Source organism: Chrysoperla carnea, chromosome 1 (assembly GCF_905475395.1).
Source record: "Chrysoperla carnea chromosome 1, inChrCarn1.1, whole genome shotgun sequence".
Taxonomy (NCBI): domain Eukaryota; kingdom Metazoa; phylum Arthropoda; class Insecta; order Neuroptera; family Chrysopidae; genus Chrysoperla; species Chrysoperla carnea.
Window position 1 is genome coordinate 115,522,379 of NC_058337.1, and position 22,867 is coordinate 115,545,245.

The 22,867-nt window shown below is 29.6% G+C and overlaps 1 protein-coding gene across 1 annotated transcript in view; it reads left to right on the plus strand.

Moving 5' to 3' along the window:
• LOC123290768 (inactive dipeptidyl peptidase 10) overlaps positions 1–21,470 on the plus strand; it is a 325,130-nt gene extending 303,660 nt beyond the window's left edge. The window contains exons 6-16 of the mRNA XM_044871071.1: positions 3,285–3,499; positions 5,343–5,536; positions 8,658–8,761; positions 9,734–9,863; positions 17,775–18,004; positions 18,492–18,663; positions 18,725–19,038; positions 19,434–19,622; positions 20,294–20,451; positions 20,524–20,729; positions 21,210–21,470. Coding sequence (XP_044727006.1) covers positions 3,285–3,499; positions 5,343–5,536; positions 8,658–8,761; positions 9,734–9,863; positions 17,775–18,004; positions 18,492–18,663; positions 18,725–19,038; positions 19,434–19,622; positions 20,294–20,451; positions 20,524–20,729; positions 21,210–21,341 — 2,044 coding nt within the window. The 3' untranslated portion in view covers positions 21,342–21,470. The remainder of the gene's footprint in view (positions 1–3,284; positions 3,500–5,342; positions 5,537–8,657; positions 8,762–9,733; positions 9,864–17,774; positions 18,005–18,491; positions 18,664–18,724; positions 19,039–19,433; positions 19,623–20,293; positions 20,452–20,523; positions 20,730–21,209) is intronic.
• Positions 21,471–22,867: the final 1,397 nt, after the last annotated feature.

Consider the following 22,867-nt stretch of genomic DNA (forward strand, 5'->3'; position numbering starts at 1 on the left):
AAATATACAACAGGAAGCAAAGAAAATCAATTTTCCTATAGTATAAGATTCTGCACAATCTTTGTAAATTTCCCGTTACTTTTCTCAAAAACTTAGCCATACATAGGCATACATAAGAAAATATTCAAAACTTCTCTCCACAACTTTAAAAGGTAAATGATTTTGAATTTATATATATAAAAATGAACGCCTATTTCTCCTGGCATATATAAGACAAAATATTCAATATAATAAATTAAATATAATAAATGGTGGAAACGCATATAAATAATGCATTATATTACCTTGCTATGAAATCATGAATTTATTTGCGCTCCCACAATATTTATTAGAATTGTGAACAGTTATTTGAATAGAATATAGCGGGCGTGCTAAGCATGATCAATAGTTACCATTAAATAAATTGTAGGGGAAACGAAGTTTACCAAGTCATATAGTATATTTATTAATAAATATTCAGAATCATTTAAGTTGATTGGTATTGCCTCCAATTTTATAGCCGGCTTTATTTAAAAAACTCAAGTCCTTAGAAATCAAACTTCCTTCGAAACAGATTTATTTCTTATCATGTAACAACACGAACAGTAATCTCGATCTACATACAAATTTCACTTTTTCCACAGTAGAAAAGTAAACTATCTAGTTTCTATTATTAAGATCTGTGAAATATACATGTTTTCTGTCAGATTGGAAACTTTTATAAACGATTCTCAAACTGTGAAAAAGAAAATAGGTAAACGATTATTACTGAGATAAATACGTTGAATTGAGGGTGTGTGGTATGAGAGTGGGTGATTTTTTTTTCTGTTTTTTGTTTTATTTTCAATAGGCGTGGTACTTGATATAGCTATTCATATAGACATAAATATGTTCTAGATGTATAGGTATGTAGTATAGTATATGACGTAGAATTAAATTTTTGGGGATGGGTAATGTTCGCACGACGGACTGCATAATACATTATTGACCTTAATCTTTTTTGTATTATAGTTTTGTATGTACACAATTCTATTCAATAAAATAGAATCAAAAGAAAGTTCTAAATAGAAAAACTCCAAATATGTTCTTACTAACTCTTAAAACGTATCCTGCTAAGTTTCAACCCTTCAGGCTCAGTCGCTTTTCAAATCACAGTCCTTACTCTTGTGATCAGAGAAGTTCCCACGCTATTGCGCCACGCTATGTTTGTAGGTTAGGTACATATGGTTACATCTGAAAATACATTAATTCATATGAAAGAATAGTATATTCAACTTATTTACTTATTAGATATTCTGGATAGATAATGTTACTTATATAAAATATTCTGTCATTGAAAACAAAGTGTATCAACGGAGATACCCGAAGTCTACCGAAGCCACCCGAATTGCAATTTTTTAACCGACTTTACTGTAGTGATGAGGAAAACTCTCGCAGCTGTTAATAAATATTTACTTTTGCTTTATATTTTGAGTTTTAAAAAATTTTTAATTCACTATGCCATAAAGCGTAAAATCTTGCCAAGGTATAACAATTTTCAAGTGATCATTCGATTTGAAAAAAAAAAGTTTTAAAATAAACGTGAGGGAATATTTCTGAAGGGTTGAAGACAAAAGCAACAATTAAAGGATAGAAAAACAAGTGATGTGGAAAACTGAATAAGACATTGCAATCTCTTAGCCTATTTTCATATCCCAAATCCAGAGTTGTAAGACATACTTTCTGTATTTAAAATTTAAAAAAATAAGAATGAGAAAAATGTGAAATTGAATTGTTTGTTCCCCAAGGATCCAAATTTTCACAATCTGATATTAGAATTGAATATAAGATCGCCATACTCTGATCTTTATTCATAGTGTTCTTTATAATACAGGGTTATTCCAAAAAGATGTGAAGAGTTAAATGAGAGACGCTTGGTACAAAAGCATGTTAATACTTCTAAGGGAGAGGCGTGTATTTTAAGAACATGAAGATGATCCAAAACTTTGACCAGAAGCCCAATAGATTCTTAATTTTGATTGATTTGGAGTATTACTGAATGAATGTTTGAATTCAGTGAATATAACTTTATTTTTAACCGATCGGCTAAAAAGAAGGGTACTTATTAGTATATCTGTGTGTCTTTGTAACTGGGGGTCTGTCTCTGGCAACTTGTTGGTTTGAAAGATAATTTGACTGATATTTTTAGCTATGTTTCGAGTGTAAGTTTAGGGTTTTGTACCCAATAACAACTAGAAAAGAAGCCTTCTAGAAATCTTCTAACGGATGAGCAGATTTTCTTGAAACAAAGCTTGGAAACACTCGATCAACTTACCTTTCCAACAAACTCGGTTCATTTGTTTAGGAATTACGAAGCCATATATAAAAGAAATTATACCAAACCTCCGAAAAAGCCAAAAGTCCAGAATTATGAATCTGTTTGTTGCCCCTTTGGGCAAGAAACTATTACTAGAATATTAATAACAAATTTCTCATGTTTTAAGGCCAAAAATTCAATTATTGACATTTCCTTTTTTTAAGCCCGTCATTTTAGATTGTATCATTTGATATGAATAAAACTGTACATGATTTTATATTCTATATTATATAAAATTGTATTTTACATAGGTTATTTGTTTTCAGTAATAATGATTATCATTTATGAAATATTATTTTCTAAAATCTACTTTACATATGCAGTTTTATATAAAACTGAATGAGAACATATTTTGTAATAGCTTTTCTCTTGTAACTCTTCACTTTAATTCTTTTTTTTTTTTTTCTGAAATTCTACTTACATCTTACAGTGAATTATGTAATGTTTTTAAACGACTATTGAAAAACAATATGGTTATTTTTTATAATGGAGAAATAACAGGGTGTAATCGAAATAACAATTACATCGAAATAATTTCGAAAATGGCACGTGTAGATACTATGGGAGTATATTTTAGGATTTTCTGGTTAGTTTTTCATGAGAGAGCAAATCTCGGGGAACTCTAATTTCAAGGATATATGGCCAGGTGGCTTAAAAGTCGAAATTCACGATTTTTATCTTTAATATGTACTAATTAACACTTACCCATATTCTAGAATTTAATCACTACAAAATAAAAAATTTTTAAAATGTGCAAAATTTTGAATTTTTACAAAATAAAAAATACCTTTGTATTTTTTGATCAGTTTGAAGCAAAAAAGTACTCTTGTGATTTTTTCTCTAGATGCTAAATTTTCAAAATAAAACTTCTTGAAAATAAAAATGTAATATTCGATTTTTTTATTTTTAATCTTATTGCATTGGTATCATGTGTTATTTTCTTTTACAGTCAAAACATCCCTTTACGACTAAAAGACTCACCAAAAGTCCAACCACAACGGTTACAACTTGCTAGTTGGTTGGGTAATACCAGTGCCTTAGTCATTGTGGCCGATAATGATATATATCTTCGGACATCGCCTTCAATAGATGATGAATATCGTCTCACATTCACCGGTAAACCTGATGTTATTTATAATGGTATACCCGATTGGTTATATCAAGGTAGGTATTAAATCTTATATAATTTTTTATTCTATTTTGTGTCATGAATTTATTAAAAGTTTTATTAAAGAAGTGTTGGATATATACATGTAGACATTTTTATGCAAAATCGAATTCCACTTCACGAAAATCATCCACGACAATACCTATATAATACGTCCTTAATATAAAGTAAAATTTCAATAATTTGCTTCTAAAATGAGAATCAAAAATAATAAATGATGAAAAAGTAGCAAATAATTTCTATAAGTTAAAAAAAAAAAGAGTGATTCAGGAAAAATCATTTCATCGTAGAAAAACGCATTACCGTGTTCCTATTGTAATGAAAAGCCTATGTGGTTTTTTTTGCTACAATAGATTTGAGGGCACATTCCAGCTTTGGTCTAACTCTACGTAATTTCTGAATAGAAAATGTCTAGATTTCTATATTTACTTAGCTGTGATTAACACTCCTTGTTAAAAATACGAGGTTCTTTTAATTATAAGGATAAAATTTATCGATTTTTCATCACTTTGAAAGGAATTGAATCAAATGCCATAAAAATGGAAACAAATGACATAATTTGCCGCACGTTTTGTGGGTTTCGTGATACATTAAACAGTAACGGAAATGAGCCAATTTCCTGTTATATTTTTTTTTTTGTTTTATATAATATTTTTAATAAATCAAATTTAATAATAACAAGTGATTTGATTAAAGTAAAGTCATTTTACTTTAAATATTATAAATCGAGTTTATTTGTGATGACATATCAGAACAGCATTTTCAGTATGATACAAAATTAAATAATGTTATTAAGAATATTATATGAAAAGCTCTTCTCTCTGTGTAATAATAATCTGAGCTTGTTACATAAGATACAAAACTAGTTAGCTCTTGCTGATGGACAAAATATAAGAGTGTTGTACATTTTACGAGAGTATAGATATATAAGCAGAGATAGAGCTTTCAGTGGTTTTTGTTTTAACATTCAATATTTTAAAAATATAATCAGGAATTTTAATTAAAAGTTTAAATACTTTTGCTTCCTTCCAAAAAATTCCAAATTTACCAAAAGGACCCGTCCATTTTTTCTTCTGAAGTGATTTACATTTATATCCTTGTACTAATCTTTCGTTTTCTCGTGGGCTTTGGCTTGGATCTTTAGCCTTCCTTCTCCAGTTTGTAACACTAGGTCTACTCAAATGATTCTACAAGTTTTCCAGATAGTTTTTACATTATGACATCTATCAATATCTGGCGAATATACTAGATTTTAGATAGTATTGTAAAATTAATAATTTTTCAACTATAAGTCTAAGTGTATTTTACAATATTGTCTGAAAACTCGCTTAGACGGACCCAAAGCTGTCTCTTATCACTCAAATTCATTTCGCTTGCGCAGCGAGAAAATAAAGTTGGAACTATCCTTTAAGACATCAGGTAAAATAGATAACTCTAATAGATCACTTAAAACAACAATGAAATGTTTTACCTCGAGGAATGATTTATTTCTCCCAATCTGCCCTACTCCTATAATTTGTACTCTAAACGTACAAACGATTAGTGTATTTATTATTATGAACATTACTGTACTTCAAATAATATATATACGTTAGACATGACCTAAAGCTTCTAATCAAGTTCATTCACTTAAGATCTGCAGCTGCTTATAGAACTAAACATTAAATTTGCTGCAATAATAATACCACAATCTATATAAGACATTAACTACGAAGCGAGCGACAGACACAAATAAATTCTTGACATGATCTGTCTGTACAGAGAAAATAATATACTGACTGACAAACAGACAGATAGACCACAGTGTATTGATTCAATAATGCAATTTAATTCTTACAGAGGATGTGTTCTCGTCATCCCAGGCGTTATGGGGCTCACAAGACGGTACTCACATCATGTTTGCAACATTCAACGATTCGGATGTGGGTACACTCACGTATCCATGGTTTGCAACTGGACCGGTAATTACAACCAGCACTGGTTTTGGACGACGGGATAATTTTCCAGCTGCAAAAACGGTTCGATATCCAACTGTAAGTAATAAAAGAAATTTTTTTAAAATTAATATTCTACAGTAAATTTGAACTACACTATATTTACAACGTTTTGGAACTTATCAAACATTGATATTTTACTCCATTTATTCTGTGTATCGAAAATTAATGCTTAATGTAAGTTTAAAGTGCATGCATTAAATATATTGATGTATTGGATATATTGATGTCCTGCTCATATATTTGCGGATATATTGAACCTTCTCAAACCGAAGCTTAACTTTTATTGAAGCGTTTAATATGAGAAAAATTTAGTGAAATCTGGAAAATATTTTCATACTTTAAGAAATGATGAGCAGAAAACTGTTCCTGTTTAATCACTTTTCCGAAGACATAAATCTGTGAGTGTGCCGAGGGGAAGACTGGTTAGGTTAACTACTCCTCTGGTCCTGAATTTACTATTGATATAATTGGCTAATTATGAATTTTGAATTTTAAACCTTCTCTGGTCTAAAAATTCCTGTTTTGCTCTCCCCTAGATATGGTTTAATTATATTCGAAATGATATTTGCTATTTAACTCCAGCAATACAGAAATAGGTGTATTTATATGACGACTTGTCTAGGAGACCCAAAACCCTTATGCTGTTTTCCTGAATATGTATTTTAAATGTAGTCAAAGATTTTGCAGTAAATAGATTTTGCAGCAATTTAGATAACAGCTCTCAGTTTCTACTACGAAACGGGCAATTTCAGTTTACAAATAAATTGTTAAACAAGGGCTATATAAAAAGGGCGTTTGCGATATCCCGATACAATCTCTGCTGGACAGCAATCACCCCAGAAATAACCACTGAAACTTCAGTAGGTATCCTCTACAGGCAAGTTTTTTCTGTGAAAGTAAAAACATGTTTCATGTGTCAAATATCTCTCATATATCCTCGAAAAGTAGTACTGACCTTGATGAAAAACTTTCGTGTTTTAGTATAGTGCCAATAATTGTTTATCATTACTAAATGAAATTAACAAAAAACATAAACAGGTAATTTTAGGACGTAATTTTGGAACAGAGGGTTCATATCTGCTAAAATATATTTTTCAATTAATACAACTTTTAAACCAATAACCATGAAAGATTTGGAAGTTCGTTAAAATCATAAAATGCAAGTATCATCAAGAAAAACTCATCATCAAGAAATCAGATTTTATGACCAGTTATCGAGCAATGTAAATGCAGCTCCATGTAATTTTAAAAGAATTGAAAAATAAAATTACAAAATTTAATATTGTATAAAATTGATTTGACAAGAATAATTTAAATAATAAATTTATTATAAATTTCTATTCATTAATGAACAATTCATTTGGGAGATAATATATCTAATTAAGGGATGCTCTGGTTGGTGGTTAGTTGAATGGATATTAGATGACACATTGAAACAAGAGAATGCACACAAACAACTACATATTATACATAACTGATACCGGGAATCAGGGAATAATCATGGAGTAGGAAACTATAATGATATAACATTACTGCTGTTAAATTATACAGATTACATAAAAATATTATTATACATGTGACCAGAAATAATTTTTATTAATTTGTTTTGATGCATCATAAACGTTTAAATGTGGATTCAAACAACTAGTTCAAATATAAATTTTCAGAGAATTTAGAATAAATATCCAACAGCTTTATATTTAAATACTGTCTTTGGCACCACGACATACAACTTACTTTTTATTTGAGGATATTTATGTCGAGGAAGTTCAGCAAATAATCAAAGAAAATCAGGTTTTCCCCTGAAAAGATTCAAACAAAAGATTGTTAAAAAAAACAACTTTAAAAATCTTGTTTTAAAACTCAAAAACAAAATAATGTATTACTCTTTTGAAACTCTTTTGAAACAAAATGTATTACTCTTTTGAAACTTTGGTATAACACTCATATTATGTTTCAAGTTGATACAAGAAAAATTCACAATTTTCTAAATGTACATTTCCACAAGCTTAAACAGATTAATTTTCAAAAAATCCGTATGCGTTATCCGTCTTTAATTTACCAATATAACTCACAACTTCTAAATTTCATAGCTTCGGAACCGAGGCGGCACGCTATCTACCGGTCAACCATAGATTTTTTTATAATACAAGTGTCTTCCTTAAAATATTATCTATCAGTTTCCCAAGATTGAATTTAAAAAAGGATATATCTACATTGCTTATTTCATTCGAGCTTTTTTTACAAGCCGAAGTTTAAAACCATAGCCATCTTTCCTAAATCGTCGAGACCGGAGCTTTTTTTTTTTTGTTTTTTGCTTTCAATAATTTACGCTTGTCTAGGGTCTTACATTCAGAAGTATTGTACAAAATAAGATTTCATGAGAACTTTTAACTCAAATGGAATAGATAAGTAGGTACTTATTTTAAAAGATCCGAAAACAAATCAATTTCTTTGTTTTTTAAAAGCTTCAGTTTATGCATTTTGCTCGATAAAATGTAGGTACAGTTTTCTAATAATTCGCGAAAAATTATTACCCACGAATAACTATCCATTTTTAACGGTAATATTTTGTAAATTGCAAATAAATCAAATAATAATTTTCGATAAAACTTAAGAATCATTTTTCTGCTCAAAATTAATTGCTCTATCCACTTCTGGCATAATTTAGATTAAATTTTACAATCACGATTCCTTCTGATAAGTTTCTTATCTTGGAACATTGCATTGTAAAACTTCCATGTACTTTTTTTTATGATTTATATTTTTTTTAGTAATTATTTATATTTTTTTATCCAAAATTAATCGTCAAAGTTTTTCAATTATTATTAATGTTTTTTGTGATTCAGTGGCGTAAATGACGTTTAATTAAAGATAATTGAAAAAACAAATACACACAGCTATAAGTGCTTTTTGTTTACCTACTTCTTAACCATAGCCTTTTTTGAAGGTTATTATAATATTTTTTAGTATATGAGTGGGTATTGTTTGATATGATATTATTGCTAACCTAGCATATTGTACTTTGTTTGACTCCTGTTGTTTACATAAACCTCCATATTACACTAATATTTCATCTCACTTATGCACAAACACACATATTGTTTGTATATGTTCATGTAATTGATATCTGGTCTTGCATTTTGTAATGTTCAAGCCTGGAACAACTAATCCTGTTGTTCAACTCTGGATAATCGATGTCACTAATGTCACTGATCCGCAACGATGGGAAGTGAAACCACCTGTAGCCCTTACTGGCCAGTATGTATTTAATACTATTATCATTATTATAAGTTTTCTTATTATTAATGCTTTTAATTTAAGTTTTATGTTTATCTCAAGTTTAATCCACAATCGATAGTAATATAGTGTCTTTACATTGTTTATATTTATTGTCTGGGAAAATTGACCTCTCGAAAATTTGTTTCTTTGGTGGAAAAACTTAAAATCAATGAAAATTTTTTTCACCAAAACAATTTTTTCACTAAAACACTTTCATTGGACATGAAAGAATACACGTATTTTCGATAATTTTCCCAAATAATAAATGTTTAAGAGCACCGCCGTTCCATACATATGCAATTTAATACATCTGGGTAACAATTTAAAATGGCATTCTGTGATGTGGATTAACTTTTTTTCAGTTTTTCTATACTGTTTCTTTTTATTTTGTAGGTTTAATTAACACAAAACAAAGAATACTATTAACTAGTCACACGCTAGCGAGATTTTAATTATCTCACATGCAATTTTCCCGTGATCACACAGTATTAAGCATGTGATTTAGTTTTGTAAAAAAGTAACATATCCCAAGGAAAGCAAGACTGAAAAAAGTGTAACATTTTTACCGTCACGATTTTCTCTAGCTAAATACGAGCCCGGTTACCATGGATCTATAGTCTGGTTCTCCAGCTACTCAGCCATTTTATGTATTTTCTAATAGCGGCCAAGTGATAATTTGTTCATAGCTTTTTTAATATTATTAACACAAATGTAATTTTTCATTTCATTACTCTCAAACTTAAATTTATTTCACTGTGCCTATTATTCATTGTATTATATATATATTAAAAAGTACTTCGTTCCCGTTTTTTATTAATAAATTAATAACAGTGTTAAATTTATTTTAACAATGATAGCGCTAGCGTGTTTTAACTTTCAACACAACACACGGTTTCTTTTTTATAAATGGATATAAAATTTGATTTTTGTTTTGCGATTTTGTATGCTTAGAGATTATTATTTGACATCAGCGAATTGGATCAATGAGAATAATCATGCTGTTGCTGCTGTATGGATGAATCGAGCGCAAAATTTAAGTATTGTATCATTATGTCAAGCACCAAATTGGACATGTACGGAGGTAATTAATTTTTTTTTTTAAACTATTTATGATCTAAAATCTTTATAATAACTTTTCATATACATTTCGTTCTAATTGAATATGTTCTCTTACAAATTCTACCAGCTTTAAAGAATTGTTTCGTAGTTTACATTTTGTAGTTGATATTTGTTATAATTGAGTTAATAAAATGAGAGGTTTTCCATTAAGCATCATAGCACATTAAAATTAAGTTAAACAAGTGAAAACAAACAATTGACTGAGTTAATTGTTGAAATACCATGTATAGACAGTTTTAATTTCTTTATCACATAACACATACAAACATGTGACACATACATAACTGATAATCAATTAAAGTACATATTATAAAATTTCCGCCTAATTGGCGACCTCACGGGTAAACAGTGATGTTTACGAAAAAATGTTTCAAACAAAAGTTGTTTAATTTTTGATAAGGAACATTTTTTACATTTAAACTTTTGTTCTATCTCTAACGGTTTACAAGATGGGTCCTACGGACCCAAGACCCAATTGACCGATGATGCTCATTTACGAACTTGACGTCACTTTTTACGTCCTGAGTACGCTGTAAAAATTTCAGCTCGATATCTTTTTTCGTTTTTGAGTTATCGTGTCCACAGACGGACGGACGGACGCACAACCGGAAATGGACTAATTAGGTGATTTTATGAACACCTATGACAAAATTTTTTTCCTAGCATCATTATTTTTAAGCGTTACAAACTTTGGACTAAACTTAATATACTATGTATATTTCATATATACATGGTATAAAAACTTGTGTATTATATACAAGGTGAACCATTTTAATATATTATGCTTCATTACTCGTTTTGTAGTTAACCAATCAAAAAAGAACCAACAACCTTAAGTTTCATATATAATAAATCATTTAGATTGTGATGGTTTTATGTATGAATATTAATTTTCTGATTTCACTAGAAATATAGAAATATTTGTCTTAATAAAAATAAGAGTTTTGGCGAACATCTTATTTAATTTATTTTTTTCTTAGAAATTTATTACCCTGCAGAAAAACATTCAGTTATTTTTAATTTATTTATATTTTATTTCCAAACAATATTATTACATTTTTATTTCTACAGGCTTGATTCTGAATGATTATATTTCAAAGTCTAAATAAATCATAATTAAATTTGATATGAAAAATATTCGATTCCTACGAAATTTAATACAAAATATATCGACTGAAATAAACCATAGCATCCATATAGAGACACTAATACTATATGAGATTGATATGAACGCTAAAACCTATTTTCGGTTTTAAGATTTGCCTAAAATTGATTCATATGAGCTTTTTTCTTAATCTAATATAAAACTAATCTCCGATATTGCCAAAATTGCAATTTTCAACGCGAATTACAAACATGAATGTCAGATCAAGTTGACAACGTCAAAGGGAAAATTAACTTCTTATCGAAATAAGAAGATAAGTAATTATTCATCAATTTTTAAAAAGTGTAGCCAATTTATTCTAACGAAACACGTATAGCCTAAGCACTGCAAGAAACAGCACCAACTTATTATAGCTTGGAGCAGGGTTTTCAAGAAAAAAAAGACCAAAAGGTTTTTTCTATAAAATGATTACGCAGCCTATGAAAAGAATATACTAGGAATAAAACATCTTTTTTAACCCCCGAACTAAAAAAAAGGGGTGTTATAAGTTTGACCGCTATGTGTGTGTATCTGTCTGTGGCATCGTAGCGCCTAAACGGATGAACCAATTTTAATTTTTTTGGTTTCGTTTGCAAGGTAATTTAACGGAGAGTATTCCTAGCTATGTTTCAAGTGCGAGTTTCGGGTTTCGTACTCGCACGGAAGGAATTAAAAAATTAGGACGATTCTCAAAATACTTTAAGTACAAAATGGTGATTTAATGAAGAGTGTTCTTATACATAGTTCAAGTGCGAGTTAAGGGTTCCGTAACCAACAAATTTGTCGGGGGTTCATTAAATTTTATAAATTTCACTTGTTTTCATTTTCTTTCGATCCTCACGCTAAAACTTTCGAAAGATATGAAACTTCATTTGGTGAGCAATAAGCCAGCGTATTGTCTCTCGTTACTAAAGCTGCTATCGTTTAGCAAAATAAATTAAAATATTTTTTTGAAAAAACTATCATGCAACCCCGCGGTGATTCGTAGACCATCTTATATTCATCTTTTTTGAACATCGAATGCATTCTAGAATTTCTTAGTTTGTAAACTACATCTAAAGATAAAAATCAAATTCACTGATACGTGCTAAAAATTTCATTCAATAGATAAAAGTAACAAAAACTTTTTTAAAACTTTTTATTTCACATTGTCGTCATATCCTACTTCTCCACTCTACGTAGGTACATACATAACACATAGATAATAATAATAGATGAATGTGTTTATCGAATAAATAAAACAATGTTATGTTATCATACTGTTTCATTTATTAGTATTGACATTTATAATAAATTTAAGTTACACACAAATACAACTTTTGTTTGTAAAATTTATTCTGTTTGACTGAAATGTGTACATTTATAATAGAATTGAATTCAAAAAAACATGATCCAATTTGTACAGAAATACTTTCAACTGGAAATTTGCTGTAGAGAACTTTGTGGAACTCGATAATTAAGATTTTGAATTTATATTAAAATACAATATATAATAATTGAATGGGTTTTGGCATGTTTCGTCTTATAAAAGTATTTTCATACTGTCTGTAGAAATTTTACAGCTTTCGTTTTAATAAATAACAAAAAATAAATTTTCCCATCATTTATCTGATCACATAATGAAACGACCAGATAAAACATAACTGTAAAGCCGTGTGACTATTGTCGAATAATAGTCTTGATGGTCTTTATGACCAGCTTTTGCACAAAATTTCCAATTCCTCTTCTTAAAACGGTAAATATTTCTATAAATATAACACAGGTATTGTCTCAAATTGTTTAATATTTTAAGAATACATTTCTTTGAAGAGACTGCCGTACAAAAATCTTTCTTCTCATAATTATTTAAAAGAATATTTTAACCCCCCGACTAATAACGAGAGATGTTATAAGTTAAGCGTACCTGAGTATTTGTGTATCTGTTTGTGGCATGGTAGCTCCAAAAGGCATGAACCGATTTTGATTGTTTTTGTTCTAAGATGAGTTTCAAATTCGAGTTTAGAGCTTTGTCTCCGATAACAACTAGAAAAAATGTGATGATCTTCAAAGGCTTAGCAGATTTTCTTGAAACATAACTAAGAACATTCTCGGCCAAATTACATACAAAAAAAAATAAAAACCAAAATATAGTTTCGGAGCTACGATGCCACAAAAGAATCGATCAGTTATGATTTTGTACCAGGGATTTCTTTAAATTTTTATAACCATAGAACTGCACAATACTTCGGATCTGAGACGTGCAGAATATATTAAGTTGTAGAAGTGTTTAGATTTACACTTTACAAAGTAAAAAACAGAGCTTTTATTTAGGAATTACGTTGAAGTTCACATCATAGAGTGATCCACAAAATAACAAAAAAAAATTAATATGCAATCCATTTTCGCTATAAATTAAAAATTCCGTTCTTTGAAATAGCCATCGTAAATTTTATTCAGTTTTGTAATTCAGAATTGTGCTGGACTGTACCTTATTATGTATTATACAATTTGTTTTTGTTTTGCAATTGTGTGACATAGTTTTTGGCATTATTACTTTTGTTGTATAATTTACATTTCTAAACAAGAATTTCTACAGGAATTCCCGATTAAATATTCTAGAATTTTCTGTGCAAGCTTTCAAGTAATTTGTATGTTAAGGTAGTACCTACACGAAAGTGATATTCCAAGAATTTCTCAAAACTCAGAATATAAAATATTTAATTCATAATACACTTGCTGTTAAAATTAGAAGATGATTTACCATGCCATACATGAGATATTAGCAATTAAAAGTGACGCAATTTGTACGTGTACATGGGAGAAGTGTATAAAAATACACAAATTTACAAATATTATATTTATTTACCAATGAATGACGTCCACCATCTCTATGAAAAACTAATATAATGTAGAATACTATATTTAGAAAATATATAAATAAAAATAAAAATTATTTACCATATAGTTTCGATAAAAAACTTAAATAAATAACTCGTTTTAGCGATAATTTTTGTGGAAAGCATATAAAAACTAATGGTAAAGATATATATCAAAGTATGTGTGTGTATACGTATAGAATATATAATTGTGAGTAACTACAGTCTTTTGAAAATAATATATGGTATATGTATAATAGTCATAGCACAAGTTAATGCACTGAATGATAGTATTAGTCCAAAACTTTTTGACTGGACGGTCGCGGAGGAACTACCTTAAGTTAAAAAATTGACAAAAATAATAAAACTATTTCATCTAACAGAGACAATTCTCAATTTTCAAATGAACCAAATGAAGTTAATATTAAAGTTAGAATGTCTTCTCATTGTCTGTTAAATCGAAAACCAGTAATATCTTTAGTATTCAGTAATATCCACAGATGTGTGTAATAAAACTTAGATAGTTTTTGGTTATGTTAATGTATGTACACGCACCGTGAAAATTGTGCAATCAGAACTTTTATCATAATACATAAAGATATATTTTATAAGTTCTGGCGTGTAGATTTTGTGTGATTAATTTTATTAAAAATTGATTTTTAAACTCGAACTCAACAATGCTATTTAACCACGAGTATTTATGATCATCTACTGTGCTTCATTATAGAAAAATTAAAACCAAAGAATTTTGGTGAATAATTGGGATGATGGCTAAATTTCTTTTATTAGCTCACTGCACAAACATAAAAGAGAAATTGGTTTCTGAAAATCTTTAGTACGCAAGTCATGAACGCTCGTTTTTTAATCAATTTTACTTTAACATTCAAATTTTGTTATGGAATCAAGACTACTTTTTCATTTTTATGGGTGGCATATTTAATATTAGTTATCTACCCAATTATATATATATATATATATATATATATATATATATATATATATATATATATATATATATGTATGTATATATATATATATATATATATATGTATATATACTAGCGGTCCCGACAGACGTTGTCCTGTCCCGTAAAAACGTAACTCCAATTCATTAATACCTATACTACGTTTCGCCTGTCCGCTAAACCCCAATTTAACTCCTATTTATTGAAGTGGCCTGACCTTCGACCTTTGGCCTGGTCTTTGATAGTAGAGCTCGCTGCGCTCGCATATGGCTCTAATAAATGCCTATTGACAATACCTGAATACTATTAAAAATACATAGTACACATAGTAAGTTGTAAAATAATGTGATATGATTTATATGCGCTCCCACCATTTAATGAAATTTCATTTTTTTGGTACGGAGCCCTCAAAAACAGTTGTACTGGACCAAATTGTGAATCTAAACCATTCTCGAATCCCCTTGAACTCACACAAAAAATTTCATCAAAATCGGTCCAGCCGTCTAGGAGGAGTTCAATTACATACACACGCACACAAGAAATATATATATTAAGATATATATACTGATTGATTTAGAGATACACATTTGTTTTTTTGAAACCTAAATCAATTGATTCGATTTTTTGTAGTATAAGATCACAATCGTAAAGTTAGTTTATAGATCATAATGGTAGAATATTGTAGAAAAAGTTATTGTGAGGGCTTGTAGAACAGGGTCTTCAATAATGGTTCTAATGAGGTATTTTATTTAGAGAGATATATTTGCATCAATTTGCTATTCACAAATGAAATTTACAAAATTTAAAAAACCCCTGACAAATGCAATTTATGCCTTGTAAAGCATATTTATAGAAACTTAGCTATAAAATGTTCTCAATCGAGTCGGTTCGACTGTTTAGAGGCTACGATGCTACTGAGGAACACACAGACGCACAGATAAACACTTTAAACTTATAACACTCCTTCTTAAATCAACATCAAAGTGATGGTCAAGGACATCAGATGAGATGAAAAGGATACTTAGAGAGCTATCATTTTTTGGGACCAATTTTTGGAAATATTTTAATTAAAATTGAAATATTTGAGTTGACTTTATTCTTTTGAATTATTGTTTTGAATTACCTAATTATTTTACCATTTCACTTCTCGAAATAAGTTGAGCCAGGTTTATTTGACCATTCATTTCCATAGTAATTATTTATATGTTAAAATTATACGTCATGCCTGAATTGCTCTCCAAACTGAATTGATTTTGAAGATCATCGCAAATTTAAATTTGCGGGTATGTAACCCTAAGCTAGCACTTAAAACATAGCTAAGAACACTGTCCGGTAAATTACCTTTCAAATGAAACCAAAAAATTAAATTAAAATCGGTTCATCCGTTTAGGCGCTACGATGCCACAGGCAGACACACACACATAGCGGTCAAACTTATAACACCCCTTTTTTTGGTTCGGGGGTTAAAAATAGATCTTTATGCCTGTTAGTATGTCAATCATACTTTTTTTAAAGATTATTAGCAATCTATATTGGCTATTAACATCCATGGTAGCCTTTAAATTTCAATTACTTTAAAAGTCATTTCAAATGACATATTACTATAGAAGGACTGTCGATGAGAAAATAAGAACTATATACACGAAGTCCACCCAGTACATTAATGTAGAAAACCAAAGCTGTCAATTGTGATTTATGTTGAATAATAGGTTTTTGTACGTATGTGGTTTAGTTTATTGTAATACACGACTACATTCGAAACACATATGTGAAAGAGGTGTATATAGTATAAAATACACGAAATGTCGCATTTTATCAGTTCTGGGTCATTTGGTAACGATGAACGATTCAGATATCAAACAGATTTAGCCCTGCAAACATATATATCGATAGAAACAACTAAATATTAGGCACAGAATGTAAAAAAGAAATGTTACTTAATAAGCGAAATCATTTGAAATGATGTTATTCTACTATAATCAAGAAATTTAATACGATAGTAAAATTTTTAAACTGGATACAGAGCCCTTTGAATTCGGTAAAACATTTTCATTTATTTTTGTTCCGCAAATGGTTTAATTTTACTACAATGGTATGGTATGGTAGTTAACTTTAAAACGAGGGAAAAAAGCCATTTTGAGACAAGGAAACAAATATACACAAATATCAATAATGTTACCCTTCCTTTATCCTTCCATAACCTTTTTTTAAGTTATACCTATTTTCTTTGATGCTATAGAAAATTGTATTTTTACAGCACAGTTTGTTCGTCAAACGACTAGATACCAAGTGACAGAGATGCCAAGTATTGTCAAAGAAGTATAACTTGTAACACATGTGTCCAGTCACACGCACGTATATTCTCTCTTGTTACACTCTGTATATGAGCCAACTGATAAAAAGTGATTTGCTTCTTTCTATCAGTTGGCTCATATACAGAGTGTAATAATATATGTAGTAGCGTATACGGTATATATTTTATAATGATTTCGGCCATAGATAAGGAATAAAATATATTATGTCTTTTTGAAATATATTTACATATTTTTTTGTTCAATTTCAGGAAAATCCCAAAATACTATCTAGTTGAATATTTGTCTAAACTTTTTTTTCATTTATTCTTTAAATAAAAAATAAATATTTTGGAATAATTTTAAAAGTTCTTTTCACAAATTGTTTTTTATTGTACCAGGTCATTGACATTTTTAGTTTTTTTTTAAGTTTTTGTGTGGAGTAGCTATGATAATTTTTTCTGTTTCTTATACATTTTAAAATTGGGAGTCCTTAAGGGTCGAATTTATGGTTATTGAGTATGGAGTGCAATTATAAACCATTTTTCAACCCTTTCGAAACTCAAAAAAAACATAGTATAAACATATTTTGTATATTTTTTTTTTCTAATCCAAAAAGGCTCATGATGAACGCGCTGTAGAAGATTCATGGTTAGACATTCAACCACATCCAGTGTTTTCGCCGGATGGTGATAGTTTTTTACTGCTGGCAGCAATCCAAGAAGGGAACACAGATTACTATACGCATATTAAACATGTTACGCTAACGCAACAACGGCTAACAGTGTTAAGTCATGGACGATATGAAGTGATAAAAATATTAGAATGGGATACTTATAATAATTTAGTGTAAGTATAATTATTTAATCTGTACTTATATTATTATTTTGAAAGTACGCATATTTGTTTGTTACTTTGTTACTTAAAGGAGAGTAGCCATAATCGTACCACCTAACATGAAAGTGCCTGTGTATCTATGTAATTTTTTATTTTATTTTATCAAATGATATAATATTGACTTGTATTAATGGAGCCCAAGATTGGGGATCTGCATAGTAACTCGAGCGCGTCAGATTAACAAATGAGGATTTCCTTGGACCTTTCTTAGTACCTCCTACAAATTAGTACTAAATATAGAGGCACGCGCGTAGGGCAGACGATCAGATTAGTAAAAAACTAATTGCGATACTAGGTGAATTAACTCGAGCGTGTCAGATTAAGATATGGTTAATTAAATGCCAGTTTTTTCTCCGCAATTAAATCTACTCTTACTTATGTTTATAGTTTTAAATTTGATCTGATAAATTGTAGTATTTAAAACTATCCATTTTTCTAGTTATTATTTAGGAACAGTCGACCATCGTCCTGGTCAACAACATTTATATGTGGTGCGCGATCCTACCACCGATGATCCTAGAAGATTCGAGCCGAAATGTATAACATGTGATTTTAAGGATTCATGGACTAATCGAAATTTGTATTCAAATTGTACTCATTTCGATGCGGCTGTAAGTTGCTCACTCAAGTTATCAAAATTCTCTCATTGTATTTATTCAAATTTATGTATAGGTAAGTCCATCTCGAACGACAACCGTTGTTGAAGGTGGTATTATCATGGGTGGTTCTTCATATTATGTATTACAATGTTTGGGGCCTGGACTTCCATTGGCTGCTGTTCATTCCGTGGAAACACATCGATTATTAAAAATTTTATACGATTCACGGAATAAACGTGATCTGCCATTATATCAGTTGGCGTTACCTACACATCGTTCCATGGAAGTTCCTTTACCCCAAGGATATAAAGCACATGTACGCTTGTATTTACCACCAAGTTGGCGTGAAGAATTACGTGATGCTGCATTTCCTGTTTTAGTTGAAGTGTAAGTTGAATGGAATTCCTGGAATATCGTCCCAAAAATTTGTTAACGTTGTTAGTCGATATCTCAGAAACCATCCGTTCAATAGCAAAAAAATTCCGAATTTTGTATTTTTTAAATAAAAGTTACTCTAGAAAATGATTTCTATTCAAAACGGAGGCAAGCGTATTTTGAAAATCGTAATAAAATTTTCAGAATTTGATATAACTTGATATATTAGGTAAATTTGACCCAAAAATTACAAAAATCGGCTTTATTTTACAATTGAGTGAGTGATTTTTAATATATTGTCTAAAATCTTATACTAAAATCCATTGATTCGGAATGATTCAAAAGATATCGAAGCAATGGCATTTTAACTTTTATAGAAATAACAAAATTTGCTTCAATTTTTTTAGAAATGGGCGACCTGGAAGCAGATCGGTGTCAGAAAAATTTAATATTGATTGGGGTACATATATGTCTAGTCATAATGATGTTGTTTATGTAAAATTAGATGTTCGGGGTGCACGAGGTTTTGGTGGCAAAAAGCAATTATTTAGAAAATTAGGTGGTGTAGAAGTTCAAGATCAAATTTATGTTCTTAGGTAAGTTCCATTAATAAATTTGTGCAAAAAATTTTAGGTTGTGGCACTTTCGTTGCCTTTATTGGGTTTTCCAACTAAGAGATACTCTATCCAGCTTTTTAAATAAGAACCCACATCTTCGATAAACAATATGTTGTTCGCAACAACATCAATACATATCAGTAGTTTTTAGACACGCAGTATACACTCCATTATGATTCGATTAATTCCAAAGAATCAAAATTGTAATTTTTCTAATTTTCTAAACAATCGACGTTTTGAAAAGTCATCTTTTTGGATACGGAACCTTAATTCGCACTTGAAGCATATCCAAAAACACTCTCCATTAAATTATCTTTCGAAAAAAAAAAATTAGTTGATTCGTTTAGGCGCTACGATGCACAGCCAGACAGAAAGAGAGACACACACACACAGCGGTCAAACTTATAACACCCCTTTTTTGAGTCAGGGGTTAAAAATAGTAAGATTTACTTGGCCTGACGACAAAAATTTTGAAAAACAAACAAGCTGTTTTATCGAATCTGATAGTTGATATTTGTGACATTATGGCGATGAAATCTTAATTGGAAAACCAAATAATAAGTTCACATCGTCGCTTGATTTTCTTGTGCCCCCCAAACTTTCGGATTGTATAATATAAACGAATCTTTGATTATAAATTACTGTTTCAGATACCTTTTAGAAACAGAGAAATATTTGGATGAAACTAGAATAGGTGTTTGGGGATGGGGGTATGGTGGCTACGTAACAGCCATGATTATGGGCTCGCAACAACAAGTTTTTAAGTGTGGTGTTAGTGTGTCACCAATTACCGATTGGTTATACTATAGTAAGTATATGAACAAATTGAGTAGCCTATTTTTGTTGAAAACAATTTTTTAAATTGTGCACTTCTTATTAGATTCGGCGTTCACGGAAAGGATTATGGGTTTACCTGCCGAAAATTATAAAGGATATGTGGAAGCTGATGCCACACAACGTGCTAAGCATATTCCTTCGCATTCATTATTTGTTTTACATGGTATGGCCGATGTCACTGCCCCGTACACTCATGGGATTGAATTAACTCGAGCACTTGCAGAAGCGGGTGTTATTTATAGATATCAGGTAAAATAATGCATTTTTATTTTGCATATGCATTCATTTAACTGTCCTCACCAGAAATGCCTGAGATTAGTGAAATAATTGAGGCATAGATACTCAAACCTCCTTTACCATCTCGCAATGTAGCACATAGTCGGATGAGGAATGAGAATGTGAAAGTGATATTTGTGGTGTCTTACTTCTCGTCGTCTTGCCTTGCCCGATTTCGCTAAAAAGGCGGTTTTTGGCACCCCAGAAAAAGACTAGGCACCCAGGCTAGTACAGGCAAGCTTCATCTCCACATACTGGTGATTACAGGTATTGCCACTATCGCAGTAGCTATTGACACTTCAGCCATAGCAATGGCATACTTGCGAAGTAATACAATAGTGTGGTAGTGAGTGCTTCACTTTGCGTAGTATGGCGAGAATACTCCGCGAGAGTGTAGATGAAGGGTTTCATTTAACATTGAAATAATTATTTTTGAATTCATTTTGTTTCCAGAGTTACGCAGATGAAGGACACGAATTAGTCGGTGTATTAGAACACGTGTATCGCTCCATGGAAAATTATTTGCAGGAGTGCCTTAGCCTGGACATTGATGACCCACGACCGGCCCCACCCGGTTCGGTATAATATTCATAAATCAGCTCATAAAACAATCGTGTGTAAAACTTATAATATAAAATTTTTTTACATTTCGCATATTTGTGAGAAAACTAAACCAAACCGTTGATAAAATAAATAATAATTTTTTGATTTTAAATGGCCTTGTATAGTAACAAAAATAAAAATTAATTATAGATAGTTATTCAAAATAAAAATAAAATTAAAAAAAAAAAAAGACTACTTAAAAATTTGTTAAAAACAAAAATAAATTCGAGAAAAAAACTTTTTCATCATAAAAAAAATCGTGTGATTGTTGTATTTAGCAATAACTTTTTTTGAAATTTTTCAAAATAATTAATTTCATTTTTTGAATTTAATATTAATATCGGCAGGGATACATGGTTAATAGAATTATTTAATTAATTAAATTTAAAAAACATTAAAATGAAATCCATAAAAATAAAAATACCTAGCTCTTAACATTTCATTAAATTTTTATTAATTAATTATAAACTAATCATAATTTTTAAAATAACTTTCAAAGTCGTTAATCTCATCAATTTTAACTTTACAGTAAAAGAAAAACTAAACTTAGAAAAAATTGTTTATGAAAAATTAGACTTAAACACAACATCCAAATTTTGGAAATATTTCTTGACAATTAATTTGATTTCATAATTAAAACATTTTCTCTGCATAGCTTGAAATCTGATGAAAATAGTTTTAAATTCACCATTAACTTCCTGGCTTGCGATCACAAGATTTTGTGTAGTTCGAAATAATAAAATTTTTTACTTTTATTCGATTCTCGTTGCCAGATATTATTCTAAAGTTCAACACCCTCGTTGCCAGATATAATATTAATCTTTTTTCAAGAAAATCAAAGTGTAAAATTATATTTTTCCAACCCTTTTTTTAAATCGGAACAATTTTGTATCGAGTAATCGGCAGAGAAAGTGTTATTGCAGTAAATTCCTTCAGTTTTATGTTTTATAAAAATCTTTATTTTCACGGAATTCCAAAAACGAAATTTATTGGTTTACAAGTTTTTTTTTTTAATCGAACATAACCAAAATGCTGTCATGCAACAACTGAAGGAAATAAAAATCAATCAAATCAAACCAATCGCAATAAAATCTAAATATTTCTACTCTACTTGAAATAATAAATTTCATTTTAAATTTTAATTGGAATTGCTTAAACCAAAATTTTAAAAAAATATATCTCTAACCTTAAAATTAAAACAACAAAAAATAACGCTTCTAATATTAATGAAATAATTTTAATAAAAATAGATTTAATGAAATAGTTATTTAAAAAAATTTGGTTGTGAAAACAGTGACTATAACATTTGAAAACGTTTAAATGCTGTTGTAGATATCATTAGCGTAAGTAAACAAAACAAAGAAAAAACGTAATGAAAACTAAGAACTTCTTCCAAAAAAATCCATTACAAAACTGCTGTGAGTATGTGTCTACCCCTCTCAATCTTTCTAGATCAAAAAAATAAGTAAACGTAGCGAGAAGATTTAATAAGCTTGAAAAATTTCATC